General features: G+C 42.1%; 1 protein-coding gene across 1 annotated transcript in view; it reads left to right on the top strand.

Annotated features, from left to right (window-relative positions):
* Positions 1-14,931, top strand: part of LOC104410266 (lipoma-preferred partner homolog) — a gene marked incomplete at its 5' end in the record, with an annotated part of 114,546 nt that extends 99,615 nt beyond the window's left edge. The window contains 3 exons of the mRNA XM_010020378.1: positions 10,072-10,250; positions 12,902-13,022; positions 14,803-14,931. Coding sequence (XP_010018680.1) covers positions 10,072-10,250; positions 12,902-13,022; positions 14,803-14,931 — 429 coding nt within the window. The remainder of the gene's footprint in view (positions 1-10,071; positions 10,251-12,901; positions 13,023-14,802) is intronic.
* Between the last annotated feature and the right edge of the window lie 2,408 nt (positions 14,932-17,339).

The raw sequence follows: 17,339 nt of genomic DNA, 5'->3' as shown, positions 1-17,339 counted from the left end.
AAAGAGTACAGAAACACAGTTCTTGCCTTACACTGACTCAATAAATTCTGCTTTCTGTTATTGTTGACAGTAGCCAGTCCTGGTTGCCTGTAGCACCTGCCCAGTACTCTTCCAAAGTCTTTAAAAATACGCATTTCACTCAGGAGGGTTTCTTTGGAGAAATAAGAAACTACCTTTTCCCTTCCCTTGGGAAGGACCTTAGAGCACCCATGAAGTGTTCAGCTCTTGTATTCCAGGCACAGATAAGCCTTCCATTGCCCTAAAGGCTCCAACACATTCTCTTTGAATCAGGGACTTACATACATTTGGCAATGCTTTAACAAACGCATCAGGGATTTAGGAGAATCTTATTTTCACTGTCAGTTCGGGTAGCAGCAGCATCCAAGTGCTATATGAGAGTTTTGGGGTTTTCTTCCAAGCATTATACTGGATTACGTTATCTATTAAAAGCAGCTATTTTTATGCTGAACTGTTGCCATGACCTGTATTTCACAACTTGCATGTATACATCGGAAAATTACGATCTTGCACTGAAAAGGTGTTTCAGTGAAAGCTCCATGAAATTCTGTGCAAAATCTCATTACCTTTTTGGGTTTTGATTTGGGGAGTTGCTTATTTCTTGGTAGTAGTACCTGCCAACTTTGGTGTTCATAATAGAGACATAACTTCTTTCAGAACATCATAGGCCTCCCAATAGTTTACTAAACTGACTCCACAGGTAATCTGAAGCACAGAGGTGGAAAATAATGAAATGAAACTCTCAGAGTCACTGGTGAACAGAAGCCAACCACCCTTAGTTTCCAGTGCTGTGTCCCTGCCAGTAGCAAACACAACTTTCTCTTGCAACTTGTATGAGAGATTCAGGAGAAGCTTTGCATTCTCTTTGCTTGAGCAATTTAGGTGGAAGGGGGAGCTGTTAAACTGTTATTCATCTGGAATATTTGACCTTTGCTAGCTATTAGAAGCAACGTAGAGATGCCCTTAACTATGACTTGAAATAACCAGGGAAAACCAGATTGCATGCTTTTCCTTGTGGCTTAGAGAGATGGGTGGTTTTATTCTGAAGGAGTGAAGGGGAAGGATTCTGCCTTTGTTGTTGTTGTACAAACTTCAGAAGTTTGTACAACTAGGCTCTCAACTAGTAGCCCTGTCTTTTCCCTTAGCTTCTCCAGGATAACTCTCTTGGAGAGCACAGAAAGCATAAAATGCCAGCTTTAAACGGGTTGTAGTTAAAAGGGTGGTGATGTTCAATCTGTAACCAAACAAAAGCCCAGCTTTGCTGGATGCTAGTTTACTGACAAAGTTTACAACTAAAACTTGATTTCCATGTTAATAACAAGATTCCATTTTCTTGATGGTTTTCATCACAAATTATTGCACTGCTCAGAGAGTCCTTCAGGAAAAAGCGAGAATTCATTTCTAATGTAAAAATACCAAGAAAGAGGAGGGTGAGGGGAACTATAAATAACTGCCAAGATGTCACAGAGTCAGTAATTTTTTCCTCCACAAGTCAGCTTTAGCAGTTAAGGTCAAGATAACATTTCCATGTCAATGGTCAGTTACATCAAAATTCTAAACCAGGAAGATTGAATGGAATTTTGGATATTTTTTTTTCTTGTATTGTGCCCAGATTTGACCAATTTACAGTCTCTTTGGTCTGTCAGCTATGAGGTTCAGTGTTATTTTGGTTAAGCTCTCTGCCAGAGTGGCAAGCTTGGATTGGAGCATCAGGTTTATTAAAGGCTATGAAATTAAATTCTCTACCAAAGAAAAGAAAGCAAGCCCACTTCTTGCCGATAGTCACTTCTTCGTATTTCCTTTGATGCGGTTCAGTTTTACTTGAATTTTAGCCTAACGATTTGCTACACAATTTTGTTTTGTTTTCATAAAGTTCTAATCAGTTTAGACTGCAAGCAGTTTGAAATGCCTCTCTAACAACTTCCTCGGCATTGCTAATTAAGCTTGAAATCTCTGTGTTGTCCACAATTGTATCTAAACAGGGAGCAGGGTGTATCTGCTCACTGTTTGCCATATCTCCCAGCTGCATGTAATTCTGCTGCCTGCGCAGAAAGTAATCGCAACAGGACAAATCCTTTGGTCTTTATTTAGGCAAAACTCTAGGGTGGCATACAAGGTCAGGCACATCATGTTTTGAGGGAAGAGATGGATTTGATGGAGAGAACATGTAAGGCAAGTAGTGCTACATCTATAGCTTAAAGACTGGAAGTGCTTGGGCATAGGGAACAGCTTTGTTTTATCCTGCAAAGCATTTGTATCACAGGACCCTGAGTTACGATGATGGTTTGTAGATACTCTCACCTGATGTGTGGGTGTTAATAATAGGTAAAAGCAAAGGCTATGAAAACCTGTGATGTATTTCTCCTGTCCCACAGGAGCAAAGCTAATAGAATATCATAGGTTTTAAAGCTACCAAGGTTCACTCCAGTGGAAAAAAGAGTCCTAACAAATCCTTGAACCCATTGGCAAAGCCAGCATATTATTTATCTCTAGGTAATGACCCCAGTGGTATGAAGCAATGCTAATATTATGAGGCATGGCTGCTGTTGTGTGACAGGGTCCAGGGATTTCAGTGGTAGCTGTGTGCCAGTTCGCCTGAGCTGCAGAAGCCTTGGACAAACTGTTTACCTCTGGCATTCTAGGAGGGATTTTGAGGGATTTCCTTCAAATTAGAAATCATTGAAAATCAGCATCTTGCGCCAGGCGCTGTATTATGCAATGGTTTGGAATGAGGTCCAAAGGTCTGGTTGTGAGCTCAGGGTCAACTTGGATTGAAGAAATCAGAGATGGAAACTGCCTTATCAGATCATGCCTCCCTGCCAAGGCAGGCTTGTCTCCTGTGCTCTGCTCCTGCTGCTGTGCTTTATGGGTGCTCATCTCTCCAGCACTCCAAACTCCTGCCCCAGCTTAGTGGTTGGATGTTTTCAGGTCCACATGCAGTCCTGGTACAGTGACTAACTAACTTCATGTCATTATACGGGACTTCATACCTAACCCCAGTCAGCGGTGCTAACAGCAAGCATGAGCTGTGCTCACCAACATGCACAATTCCCTGTTTCAGTTTTGTGAGGAATGTGCAGCTCCTCTGGTGGCAGTAGACAAGGTTGGAGAAGGTTTGGAAATGCACTTTCACTCCACTGAAAATTGCTGAAGGAACAGGAGCTGATTATCAAGGTATATAACAACGTCCTTTTACATTATAGTTGCTAAGCATGCTTTCAGTTGCTTGCGTTGCTATATTGCATGCATAACTGTAATTATTGTTGTTGAAAAAATTTCATAAGCACAGACTTTTTATTCTCTATGGTTTGGTTTTTTGGTTTGTTTTTTTTTAAGTCAACTGTGAGTTAGCAGCACGTCCTCAGTATTAAAATACTTTACTCTTGCAAATTGTTGTAGTCACATTGGAGTACTCTGAGTAACAGTTCAGATGCTGTTCCCCAGTACTACCCCTCCCGAAGTCAGACCTGGTTGACTTTTCAGGAACGTGCAACCATTATAGTTTTTTTTTAAAAAAAAAAAAAAGAAAAGAAAAAAAGAGAGAAGGTTTTGCTGTTAAGAATACTTTGTTTCCATCAATTAACCATTTTGGCCCACAAACTACTTGACAAGCATTTATCGAAGATAGAAGCATCCAGTTTCTCAGCGGAATATGCAATGTCTACAGCCATTTTATTTACAGGCCAACTGAGGCACAGAGCATGGGAGTGCTTTGCCTCTGACCATTATTTGGTTGAAAAGTCGTAAGAAAAATATAGGCATTTTATCTTCCAGCTCACCAGTTTAGAGAACTATTCCCTCATTTGTTACATTCGTAAGTGTTGCTGGTTTAAAGTGACAAAGATCTCTGTGTTGTCAGAGCAAGGAATGTACAGAAGATGGGTAGCTTTGAGTGCCAGAAAGTAGTTAAGTAATTTCCAACATCAGGCTTCTTGTGGATTTTTAGCTGGAAGGAGTCAGTGTGATTGTGGTTGGACATTGAGCCTAACACAGAGCAGATCATTTAACCCTTATGTTCCTTCATCACTCTCAACTTGGTGGTACTAAGGACAGATGTGGGTCTTGTCTAAACTGGCACTGAGCAACAGGGAGGTCACTGTGCTGTTCCAAACATTACTTATGTTCAGCATTGAAAATATGTACCTTTGTCCGGGTAGTATGGCCAGCTCGTGTGCCTGCCAGATCCAGCAGCCTTCTCAAAGTTTCCTCTCAGCCTCTGATATGCTCAGACAATGGCAAAGCCGTCCCTTTTACTGATACGGTAGCTATCTTGAGGAGGAAATGGAGCTCCTTCCTCCTCTCTCTCTGTAGAGCATATTTTGACATCTGCATATCATTTGTGAAGCGTTTCTCAAGCCCTGATACATTTTCATCATGGCCTTTATGTTATTGCACGCTTGTGGACTCAACTGCATGTCATTGTCACTTTTGCTACTAACATAAGCCATAAAACGCATGTAGTCTTTCTCTAATAGTTACAGGGCAAGGGGAAGGAATTCCTTCACCCTGTATGCTGAGAAGACTTTCTGCCAGATTCACCTCCAGCTGTTCTGAGTCCAGAAATACAAAGCTGAATTCAGTTTTCCTGACAAGAAAAGCAAATTCCAGCATAGGGAAAGCATGCCAGCTGTGGTATTGCTACTGTGCTGGGAAAGCCACTAAAAGCTGAGCCGAATGGAAGAACTATGTGAAGGCCACTGAATACAGCAACCTCTAGGGCCTGAGTCTACACTATGCAACTGGTAGCTGTATGTGCAGCTCAGACCCATATCATGCTGGTAAGGTTGCAGGGTTGCCAGTGTAATTTATTCCAGTATCTGCCTTCTCCTTTCCCAGAAAAACAAGCTAAACCAGCTAAAGAGAATCCTCACTGCTTACCCCTGAGTATGAATTAGGGGGTTTTGCCAGGGCATTTTGGGCTGTCAGGGGTCACATCTCTTGCCCCCAACACACTGGTGCAACTATGGCCATGTGGTCTAAACAACAGAGAATCAGCCAAGATGCTTGCACAGGGCTCTCCCTTGCTGGACCTACCCCTCTGAGAGCAGCGGGAAAGGAAGGAGAGTATCACCCACTTAATAATGTGTCCAGCTGGTCAAGCTAAGTGTGAAAGATTAACTCACACATGCCCAAATTCTGTCCTCAAATATGGAGGAAGGAATTTCATGCTGGCCATTAGTGAATTAAATGTGTTTTCCAAGATCTACCCATCCATGCAGATAGCAGTTGGGGATGGCTGGAAATTTTGGGGGGAAATCAGGTCTTGGATTTCTTCTGCTAGAAATAATGCCAAAAAAAAAAAAAAAAGTTTTGAAAGTGTTGAAATTACATCTTGACACTTAAACCCTCCACCAATGTCTGCTTTATATTTAATTTATAATCCAACTATATCTTTGCAGACATAAAACCTAAATGAAACCATTTGAAATTATTTAAAGTGCAGTGTTTCAATTGACCTGATCAAATTTGGGGTTTATAAATTCACCAGACTTCTTGAGATTAAAGTGTTCTGTCTTAAGTATGGAAACATTTTCAAGCCTCAAAAATTATCCCACAATGGGGAAAATGTCTGCTGTACTGCTCTCCTCACAGTCTGAGGAAATGAAGGATGGAGTCACAAGATTTAAAGCAATTCACTTACCACACTTTACTAAGTTACAGTTCAGCTACAGTAGTTGACCATGTGCCTGGTTTTAGCACAACAGTCACTTTTGATTCCACAGCTAATACCATCTCTTCTGTGCAGTTACTCCAAAAAATGTTTCTTCTGCGGTGCTTGCAGAAAGTGAGTTCATGTCCCTGTGCATGAGTTGCCAATGTAATTTATTCCAGCAGCTTCTCTCCCAGCGAAATAACCAATACCATGCTCATGTCCCCATGCATAAGCTGCTCTTGGTCTGGTGTTCAGAGTGCAGGAGAGATTATTTATGTTTGTTAGAGCGCTGGGTGAATTGCCAGGACAGATGAGGCAATGACTAATGTCTATGTGGCTTTTCTTCTGCATTAATTGCTAGGTCATTGTGGGAGGGTCCTTGTGCTGCTCTATATTGTGAGTTACTGGTGTCACCTAAAATTTGGTTATGAGAGGTTATAATCAGTAGCATTAGGGAAGCAGGATGAGATGCAGCCTGCAGGCTGTCACTGCAGCTTTGCTCCTCAAAGCCGTTTGCCAGCTTTCCATCTGGGTTGTGAAGTTTCAGGAGAGGATTCAAAGACTTCCCACTTCAGTCTTCAACGGCTCTTGCATCCCTGAAGTCTTTCCAGCAGTTTGGCTTTTCACTTTGTGGCCCATGTTTAAACCTAATATCTGCAAAGCAACTCCCTTTGGCTTTCTGCAGTTTCTGAAGGGCCAAGTGTTGCAGTAGGGAGGTCCTCAAACAACTCCCACCACCAAACTGGTGCCAGATACTTGTTCTCAAGCAGCTTGTTCCCACTTTGCTGTTGATAGTGCTGTACACATTTGTGTTTCGTAGTTTTTATTTGCAAGCTGATGCTTGATGTCCTAGTCATTTCAGTTATATGCTTGTGGTTTAGTGTATCTTTGCTTGGGGTTATTTTTCTTACTGATATATTAGGATGATTATTCTGGCTAGGTGAGATTCTTCTTTTTTGCCATGGATAATTAGTTCTGCCCTCAAGAGACAGGTACCCAGACTCAGCCCTTAACATTGGGCCTACCTTCCATTTAGAAATGGGTGGTTCCTTCCCCATCCTTTTCAAACCTCAAAACTGTCTCCAAAATAGAAGGGCATTTGCTGCCTCTTAGCCAAAAATAAGAGAAAAGGGTTGGTGAACTTCCTCTTATGCCCATGCTGGATTTGTGGTCCATATTCTTATGGCATGAATTTTACCATAGCCCCTTGGTCTGATGTTTTCTAACTGGTTCTCATCTTTCTTCTCTGTGCCTTGCTTTGGTCCTCTTAGTAACTCATCAAATGCACTCAGCTCTACCTGTTAATTACAGAGAGGGCTGGTGGTTGTACTTGGGAGAAAAGAAAAATGGGGCTGTTAGGTTTTTTTATTTCCTTCGTCTTGTTCAGCTTTGTGAAGGTCTGAAAGCTCCAGGAAGTGCTATGAGAGTTGCTAAACGTGAAAGAGAGCAAAACCAAGGAGCCAAATTTATAATCCTGCAGGGATGATATTCCCATAATGTGCAGAAATACCTTTGTGCAGGTTGTTAGCTGCTGGGGCAGCACTTAGGCATGTGGGATAACCTGATTAGAGAATCAAAGAAAACCATGTTAGCTCCGCAGGCCAAATCCTGCCTCAGAGCAGCCTGATGTCAAATGGGTGTGAATCAAGGAAGCTTTCCCTTTGGCATCTCCTGGTAACACCTTGAAGAGAAGGGTCTGAGCCAGGGCTCTAGCAGGCAAAGAGACTTAAGCAAATATGCTCCCAGACAGGGAGTGAACTGGAGTCTGAAGATAATGACTTTGTTTTTCCTCACTGGTACAGACTTAGAAAGATGAAAAGAATAAATTTCTCAGGTCTGATTTTCAGGTTGCATAGAAGGCTTAATCAGTAGCTGGTTAATTTAAAATGCTTGTCTTGGCTGCAAGAATGCCAAACAGTACAACTGAGCTGAGATTTGGGAGCAGAAGGCATGTTTTCCGAAGGCATAATCCAGAAGCACGATTACCTGCTGTCCTGGTCACGGCAAAACTCCCACCAAAGTCAGTGTTAATACAAAATGTCAGACAAGATGATTGTCATTATTCCCTGTGGTTTTAAACTGTGTGTATGAAATGTGTGAGTAGGAGTTGTATCAGATCCTTTGCAGGGTGGATTGCAGCTGCAGGTTTCTGCTCTGTTCATAGTACGAGATAGGGTGTGCTCAGCATTGCTGTCTGCAGCGCTGTTACATGGGCTGCAGTGGTGGGGGGTACCTGCTTAGCAAATCAGCCCCCAATGTGCAGGTAAGCCGTGAAACTCACGGCTATGTTGTGGGTGCTCAATGTTTATCAGAATTCAAAAAGCAATTGAGAAAGTTCATGGGAGAAACATTTACTTGAGGCTAAGTATGGAGAAGCCAAGTTCTGGCTCAGGAAGTCCCTAAGCCAGAAATCGCTGGAGGCTGGAAGCATATCCTCAGGAATTGCTGTTTTCCTTGCCCTGTTCTCATACTTTGGCCTCTGTTGTTGGCAACTGTTGGAAATGAAGCAAGAGGTGACTTGGTGAGGCAAGCGCTCCATACTTGCACGTATTCAGAAGATGTTAATAGCAAATGCCTTACACCATCTTCTGTCAGTATCTGCAGGTATGCTGCATTCCTTCCTTGGCAATATGCACGGATGCAGACTGAGATGATGTGATCTGCTTATGCAAAGCAAAATGGTAAATTTGCCAGGTTATTTCTCCAAGGAGAAAATTATTGGCCTTGCTTTTTCTGGCATACCAGCTACTGTTATAATGATGATGATGGTGACAGCAACCAGACAGAAAGGCCAGCAATAATTTTTTCCTGCCCATTATTACAAGGCATAAAGCAAAATCCAGTCTGAAACCAATGCTAGTCTATCTGTGCTCTCTTTCCAAATCTGTGAGGCAGTTGTCAAATGAGTTGATTTTAGGACTTTTCATATTGACCTTTCCAAAAACGATCATTTTGATCTTCTGATACGAACTTATATATTCCTATGTTTGTAATCTTACTAGTGATTTGCAGCTCAGAGATAATGTCTGATAGCAAATACATGAGTGGAGAAGTAACCTCTCTGAGCTCCTGGTGATTCATCTCCTGACAATACATTTTGGCTGCACATGTAAGGTCTGGATCTTGCCCCTGAGAATATTGGCTCAAAGAAGCAATAACAATGCAGTCAGTCAAAGCACCACTTTCCCTGGGAATTTTGTTGCATGAGGAAGAAGAAGAACTTTAGCCTTCCTGTGTGTGTCAACATGATCTGCCTTCCAGCAGCTTTTTATATTTCTATCCCGTTCGATTTTTTTCCTTTTCTTCCCCCCATCCCTTATTTCTATCTTAATCATAATCAATACTCTCATCATAGACTTTCTACCTCATCCAAGATTCAAACACTGGTTAATAACATTATTTGATAACTCTAGATGCATCAAGCAGGAGTAGTAGGTGAAGTTTGCTTTCCTAAAGTCCAGTGAAATGACTAGAATCATTGCCACAGATTTATTGTTTGCGTCTATGTGGGTTGCACCCTCCATTCATTTTATGTGTCTTTAAGGTGCTTGGTTTGAAAGGATAGATTGCAAAGTTGGTGTCAAAAGGGCTGGTGTGGCTCACAGACAACCATCTGAAGTAAAACTATCTTGGGGTGAGTGAGGCTTGAAATGAGATGAATCATTCAATGGATCCCACTTGAAAGGTGGGATGTTTTTTGGCTTCAGCACTTCAGGAGCAGGCCACTGTGTAAAACCTGTGCAGCAAGGATCATGGTCTTAGAGCTGGCATTTCACAGCCATTATCTGAAACATAGTGGCCCAGAGATAAATGAACAGTTAAGTCACCCTGAACTCCTGTGCTTCATTGCAGACACTGCTTTGTTCTCTCCTCAGACTCAACAGTAGTCTCTGTGATGGGATAGGAAGATTAAGATTTTCTTACAAGGCAGATAAGAATCTGTTGTGGGAGCTGTATTGACAGAGCAGTTAGGGGGTCTCTGCATAGCCCCAGGAGTTTGACAGCTTTGCACTGTGGAGGCTGTATCTAACCGACTCAGCTGCAAAATGTCATTCAGACTGGGCAGTCCTGAGACAAAAACCCAGGAGTGCAGGCTGCGTAACTCCTTCAGGTGCTCTTGGCTACACAAGCTGCAAAGGCTTAGATACACATACCTGATGGGCCATCTCTGATCAGTTATCAGAGCTGCTGAGAGAAGGCTCTGGTTTCTGTTCTCACACTATCCTTAAGGTTTGACCCAGGCACTGTGCTGTTACCATACTCTTTGTTGACTATACTGCACTTATTTAGAAATGAAAGTACCCAAAGCTTGCAGGTAGACCAGCAGCAACCTCCAGCTGACCTTTGTAAATGTCCCTCTGAGATGGTGTTTACATCTGCTGTGTACATTTTGTTTGCAGAACACACTGGAGCAGTGCAGCGTCTGTGCAAAGCCCATCATGGAAAGGATCCTCCGTGCTACTGGGAAGGCCTACCATCCCCACTGCTTCACCTGCGTGATGTGCCACCGCAGCCTGGATGGGATTCCCTTTACTGTGGATGCTGGTGGGAACATCCACTGCATCGAGGATTTCCATAAGTATGGCTAAAGCTGCTATCAGTGGCTTTGCTTATTGTCGTTCTCTCCCTAAAAATCCTCCTTTTTTTAGTCTGAGTGTCCAGAAAGATCTAAACCCTCTACCACTTCATCCCAAGGCTCTTTAATAGTAGACAGAGTTTTGTTCCAAGCAGGCACACAATGGCATACAAGATTAATTGGTTAGGGTTAGGGATGCTGCTTTATCTCTGTTTTGCTAAGATCTAAATTTATGGATAACTTCTGTGTTCCTCCATTTCAACTGCTCTGCATTCCCCCTGCCATCTCATGCCCTCAGTATGTGCACGTTTCTCCTCACTACCTTTACCTGCATTTCCACATCGGCGTCTTCCTGCTGCTTCCACCAAGCAATCAAGAGAGGTCCTGTGCTGTTGCACTCTGCAGTTGTTTGCTTACTGGCTAGGGGGTCTAGGTGGCCACAGGATGCTCACAGCTTCTTCTCTTTCTAGTTGTGATAAGCTTTTTTAAGTTGCTAAAAATACAGCCCTGGTAATAATTTATAGTGAAACTGCTATTTAAAGTAAGTTGAAAGGTATAGTTGCAAGTAGTTTCTGTCACTGCCATGCTACCACCCCCGTCATTGCAACTAATCTAGGGAAGACAGGTAGATATAATCAGCACAAATGTTTCCCCTGTATAGAAAAGACAGACACATTACACCCCTCAATTATAAAAGGAAATCAATACTGACAAATGTGAGTTTACATCTCAACCATTTATCTCTTAATTTCTAAGGGGGTAGATTTAATTAGAGCCTTATGACATCAATGTGTGGGCCTGAAAGCTCAAAGAAGCAGGCTGACTTGACAGAAAGGGAAGCAGCCACGATCAACTGGCATGTTAAAATCCAACGTGAGGATGTTCCCTGTAGCTCAAATAGGCTGGTTTAATTGGCAGCTGCTGTGTTACCTTACTTTTCTGTGCCAGCAGTTGTGTGTAAGGTAAAATTTGGACCTGAGCACAGGCCCAACAGAAGGTTTACACACCACTCAGGCTCCTGAAGGATTTCCTTCGCACCCTCTTAAAACTGGGAGACTGCTCCTTCCCGAGGCCCCACAGGCCAGTGGCTTACATGCAGGTTGGAAGCAGTTGAAGTCCAAGTCTTCTGGCGGTGACTGGATGTGGACCTCAGAGCTCTGAGAGTGGGAAGTAGGAGGCTGTCAATCCAAGGAAAGGACACAAAATAGTTGAGTGAAAGACTGAGGGAAGATACGGGAATAGCACAAGACCTAATGTGGCATGCAGAATGTCTTTGGCCTTGGCCAACCACGTGTTTAACAGCACTTCATCCAGGCCAGTTTTAATTAATTAAGAATGACACATGCTCCTGGTCTGGAGGTTGAGTGCTCTACATCTTGTACATCCTCTTGATAACAAAACTATAGCTGATGCTTACACTGTCACTTAGCTGAGCTACGGCCCTGCAGTAGCACTTCCACATCCCCTGATATCTGCAGGAGTCATCTTTGGGTCCTGGGAATTAATATTTGGCTCATCATTACCCACAGTGGCCTGGACAAAGAAATGTTGAAGCATTCTTAAGCAGCACATTTGAGCTAAATGGCAGAAGGAAGCGCCTGCATGAAGCAGCTTATAATTAACTGCGATTACAGCTCCGGTCATATATCCATTTAAGTTATTTTTCAGAGTGCTCACTATAGCCACTGTTTAATTCATTTTTTTGTTAGATCACAGCTACCCAGACATCTTTCATCTGTTGCCAGGGAAATTAATATTTTTCTTTATTCGTAGTACAGATAGATTTTTTTTTCTTTTCTTTCTTAGCTAGTTAATTCTGAGGTGGTTCATGTGACAGACTGAGTGGCAGAGTCAATCTTTCCTAGGCATTTCAAAAGTGAAGGGCCTTTGATCTCCTTGTGTTCTGATGTTTGCCATAAGCATTGCCCTCTGTTGCTCCATAGCCCATGACCCCAGCACTCATTACATGGCAGCAGATTCTGTAGGTATACAGTTCTTTTGTGAGCAGAATTTGCAGCCAGGGAATTGGTACCTATAGGTCTTGAGCCAAAACAGCAAATAATAATTCATCACAGGCTAAACGTTTCCAAGCATCCCCACCTGCCTAGGAGCAGAGATGGCCACTTCTCATGGGCAACTGGGGGAGAGCAAAACCAGAGCTAAGACAGAACACATGTGAATTGCACAGAAGGTCAAATGTTGGGCAAAGTCTGTGCTCCCCTTGATCTCTGAGCTCACCCCAATTCAAGTCAGTCCTATCATACAGTAAGCGAGTGTCACTATACAAATCTGACTCAGGCTGACTGTGGAAGAGAGAGTGTTGGTGTCCCTGCTCCCTTTAAAGCCTGAACAATGCACTAATGGATAACTGAGAGTTGGTTTTATCTAGAAAACGCACCTAGTCAGAATTGCCCCTGTGCTTCTTGTTTGCGAATGAGCACAGCCAGGAGTGTGCTGCTGGATGCATAAGTGGGTAAGACTCCTTCCTGTCTTCTTTCCAAGGAGGCAGCTGTGCAAAGCTACAAACTATGACGTATGTTTACATACATGTGTGCGTGTTTCTACAAATGCACATGCTTCTGGCTTGCTGGTGCAATTATGAAAAGATTCTGCTCTGAGTTTGAGGATGACTGTGACGTATCTTCTCTCTTCAGGAAATTTGCACCGAGATGTTCAGTGTGTAAGGAGCCCATCATGCCAGCCCCAGGACAAGAGGAGACTATACGCATTGTTGCCTTGGATCGTGACTTCCATGTCCAGTGCTACCGATGTGAGGTTGGTATTCTAATCACATGAAGGACAGAAAGCAAAGGTTGGCTTAATTTTATCTCTGCCTCATATTATTACACACGAAAGGCATACCCTATTGTAACACTGGCTTTACAATGAAATTACTTCATTGACTTCAGCATGCAAGGAATTTTTTCTCATTTATATCAGTGCAAATGAGAAGAAAATCAGGTCCCTTGTTTGTAGCAGGTTCATTAGGAGAGCAAGAGAATGTGAGTCAGGTAATTAGGGCTTAATATTTAAGAACTTCATAAATTATAGCTTGGACACAAACGTTGCTCTTGTTTAAGTTCTTAAAATGAAAGCTAATGCATGTTAGAATTTGAGCAAGATGGTACAAGAAACTCAACATATGGCTCTGGGTTGAAGAATTTTAATGGACATACAAACATGATAATTCTTGTTTTGTGCAATGCTTTTTGTGCTACTTTCCTGTTCAGTTTCATTATGCACTTCATATAATTTTGATGGTAAGAATCTGAAGACAGAGAATAAAAATCACCTTCGAGCAATTAACATGTGGGAACAGCTGTGTTAGGGAGCCTTCAAGAATTCTTCAATGCAAGTATTACTTGTTGGATAATACATCAGCCAGATGGCAGGGTAAGAAAATGAGACCAAATGTATTTCTTATCACTGTTGCAGGTTTTAATAACTAACTAGAAAGAAGGGTGGACCAAGGCTTAAAAGTCTAGGCTGAAGTTTGAGGCATCTGGTTCACTTCTCAGTCTGACCTTGGCTACATGTCAGCCCTTTACTTAGGCCCAGTTTTTTAATGATGCTGGGGCATTCCTACACTGAATTTTGTAGAGCCTAATTCATCATACACCATGTCCCTATGCTGGGTGCTGAGATACCTAGGCTTCATGCACATGAATGTCAGAAATAAATGCAGTGGAGATCACAGGATACACTCACTTGGTCTTGATCTGCATGTGCCTCAGCTATCTCAATAGGAATAATAATGCTGTTCCTCTTTCCACCACTTGCTTGACAGGTATATTTGCAAATGCAGGTTTATGACGAAGAGGCATGACCTCTAAGCAAGCCATAATCCTGTCACCACAGCTCTGTCAGCAGTCTTAGGTCAAGCGATTGCCTGGTCACACAGTGAGAGATAATTCCCAAATTTCCTTGCGGCTATACTTAGGGGCTGGGGTCTCTGGAGCAGGTTTTGGGCCTTTTAGTGGGGTTTCCATGTGCCTGTCTTGGTGACATCCTTCTTTCAGCCACAACCTTTTGGGACAATTGCAATACAAACACAGGTGACAATTCTGGTAGGGGAGACAGGCAGGGAGCTTGCTTAGCTGCCACACCTGGAATAGATGCTATAGCTTTGTGGCATTAACTCTTCCAGAGGAGATTACCTGTAGTCAGGTGTTGGTACCAAACTTACTGCCCAGTGATGCTTCTTTTTATCCTTTTTTGTATTAGTAAACATGTGCTTAAGTTTTATGTTTTCTCCGGTGCTAAAGACCTTTCCTTCCTCAGCAATGTGAAGGGAATAATCTCCTTTTATTTTCAATGGGATTAAATTCCAAAGAGAGCTTGGGAATCCATCTTCTCTGCAGCATTTTCTCTTATCACAAAATGGCCTAATCATGAAAGACATCATGTACCTCAGCTTTGGGCTTTACACTGACGCAGGCTAGATCCTCTTACAAGGTGGAGAGCGAGGAAAGAGTTTCTTTGGCTAATAGATTCCTTGCTTAATGTTGTTGTTCTTACTTATTCACTTCGCTCCTTCTGTTTGCTTATTTCCTAGGACTGTGGTGGCCTTCTGTCTGAAGGGGACAATCAGGGCTGTTATCCTCTGGACGGGCACATCCTTTGCAAGACCTGCAACTCTGCTCGGATCCAGGCTCTGACGGCCAAGGCCAGCACTGATCTCTGAGTATCAACTGTGACCCTTCCCCAGGATGCCTGTTAGGGGATATTGCACAAGCTTTGCATGATTTCTTTCCAGCCTAGGGTCTGAATCTCTGTTTAAAAAAAAAAAAAATAATAAAAAAAAGAGGTAAAACTGGAAGGCCTTGGAACAAGAGGGCAGTTTGTGAGGCCATGTTCAGACTGCCTGTGACAGGCACCTAACTTAGACATGACTTTTCAGGAGTGAGTCAGAGCACCTGCTGTGTCTGCAGCTGATGGAGATAAGTGGTCACAACAACTAAGTTATCTGCCCATAGCAGGCCTGAACATGGTCCTAACTCTATTTCTGTGTTTGATTCCTGGCTCTTAAGTATATGAAGGTAGAAGGTGAAAGATGGCTGAGCTAGTTCTTTCTTCCAAGTTATTCGGGAACCTGACCAGCTGTCATTGAAGTCACGGGTTGACTTTAATGGGATCTGGATCACCAGTGGAAGTAGCTCCACTGCCCTAGAGGGTGTGAGAGCAGACCTGGCACTCCTCTCATCACAACACAAACAGTATGACTTCAACTGTACTGCACCTAAGAGTGCAGGTGTGACCTTGTATCCTTTGGACACAGATTTGTTACCTATATCTTTTTTCTTAGGCCCTTACTTGTCTTCCATTCCCTTCCAGTTCGATAGGATTTTTTCTTTTTCTTATGAAATTATATTTTACTATTGCATAAATTTATTCAGTAGTGATGCTTCCAATTCACAGTGTATGAGGAATCACAGAAAGAAGCGATCTTGCACACACTACACACCACACACTACACACCGTACACACACGCCACACACACACACACCGTGTGCTTTTAATTTACTTGAGATAGTAGCCAATCATGTCTGTTGAGAACATGTTTTAAGGATGTGGAGCTGGAAACACATTTTTTAAATCCCAGTGGTTTTAAAAAAAAAACCAAAAACACCACCAAAACACGAAAGAAGACTACATAGAACTGCAGTGCAGAGCGTTGCTCAGAAAAATCTTATGTCACTCTCATACCCCATTCTAGTGGGATCACTGGCAGTGCTGGTTTCTAGGTAGACATTTAAGCAAAAGAGTTTTGTTCCATCACCTGTTTATTGCAATGGGAGGATTTTTGTTTAACTGTATGGGGGATTGAATCCGGCCTTGGGATATACATTTCTCTGATGTTAACAGATGATCTAGAGTTCTTATAAAAAAAAAAGTATGAATCTTATTTCAACAACAGCAAAAAGATTCTCCTAAATACATGCTGTTGTTCAGTTTTTATCTTACGAAGGCTAAAGTTGGTATTAAACCCTTCCCTATGCCATAAAAAAGTAAGCTTCTTTTTTAGTCTGTTTAATTTTCATCCCAGCCACTTATAACTTCTCTCTGGTGAAATGTCATTGCATTAGAGTGCTGGGCCAGCAGCAGCATTTTCATCTTCAGTCCAGAATTAACACATAAGTCAAGGAAAAGCTGGACACACATAATCTTTTTCTCTCATGTTGGTGGTAGTTTTCGGGTAGTGTTTTTTTGGTTTGTTTTTTTTGGGTTTTTTTTAGTTTCTTTAATTAAAAAAAAAATAGAAATCCACAGCACTCTGAGCAGCTATAATATTTTTGTTCATGAAACCCATAATAACTAAGGTGCTAATTACATAGTGAGGGAGTAATTTTCATATCACTGAATTGACATTAATATCTTATTTGCAGATGTAATCAAAGAAAATACCTTTCTTTGCACTTAACAAATTAAGAAAGAGAACTGAAACAGTTGCAGGCTGATTGACCATATAGGTGACAAAGTGGTACTTTTCAAGAGTAAGTTATAAGAAGTTTTTTCATGCATCCACTGAAAACCAATAAGAATGTGGTGCTTTTATCTTTATTTTCTATAATAGAAGCCTTATCTAACTACACCCACTAATGCTGAAAAGTTAGATGAGCCAGACCGATTGAAAACAAGGAGAAAACTTCAGATACTTACTGCAGCTCCTGCAAATAGTGCATTTCCTTTCAGTTTAGTGCTAACCTTTATGGAAGAGCACTGTGAAATTTAATAGCTTTAGCTGTATACAGTAAATCCAAATACAGAAATACTAGTCTGAAACTTCTGTTCCTTACATTGTTTATATGTTGGAAAACTCCACCAGTGCCAGGGAAGTTTCCCAAAATTCACAGCTCAGAATGAATCCTTCTTTGTAGAAGGGTGGCACCATTAAGAAAAAGACATCGTTCTCCAACACAGTGGCTGGGCTGAAGCAGTTTACCTTTTTATAGTAGATTTCTACTGGCCTTCAACAATTTTACTGCCTCAGACATAAACAAATTTTTTTGCACCATGACCTCTGCCAGGTTCCGCCTGGGCTCCTGCTCCCTGAACCATGGCACGTAAGGTACTTCTGAGCTCAATTCTTTC

Source organism: Nestor notabilis, unplaced genomic scaffold (genome assembly GCF_000696875.1).
Source record: "Nestor notabilis isolate BGI_N333 unplaced genomic scaffold, ASM69687v1 scaffold7408, whole genome shotgun sequence".
Taxonomy (NCBI): Eukaryota; Metazoa; Chordata; class Aves; order Psittaciformes; family Psittacidae; genus Nestor; species Nestor notabilis.
The sequence above is the reverse complement of the archived record's forward strand: the minus strand, read 5'-3'. Positions and strand labels throughout refer to the sequence as shown.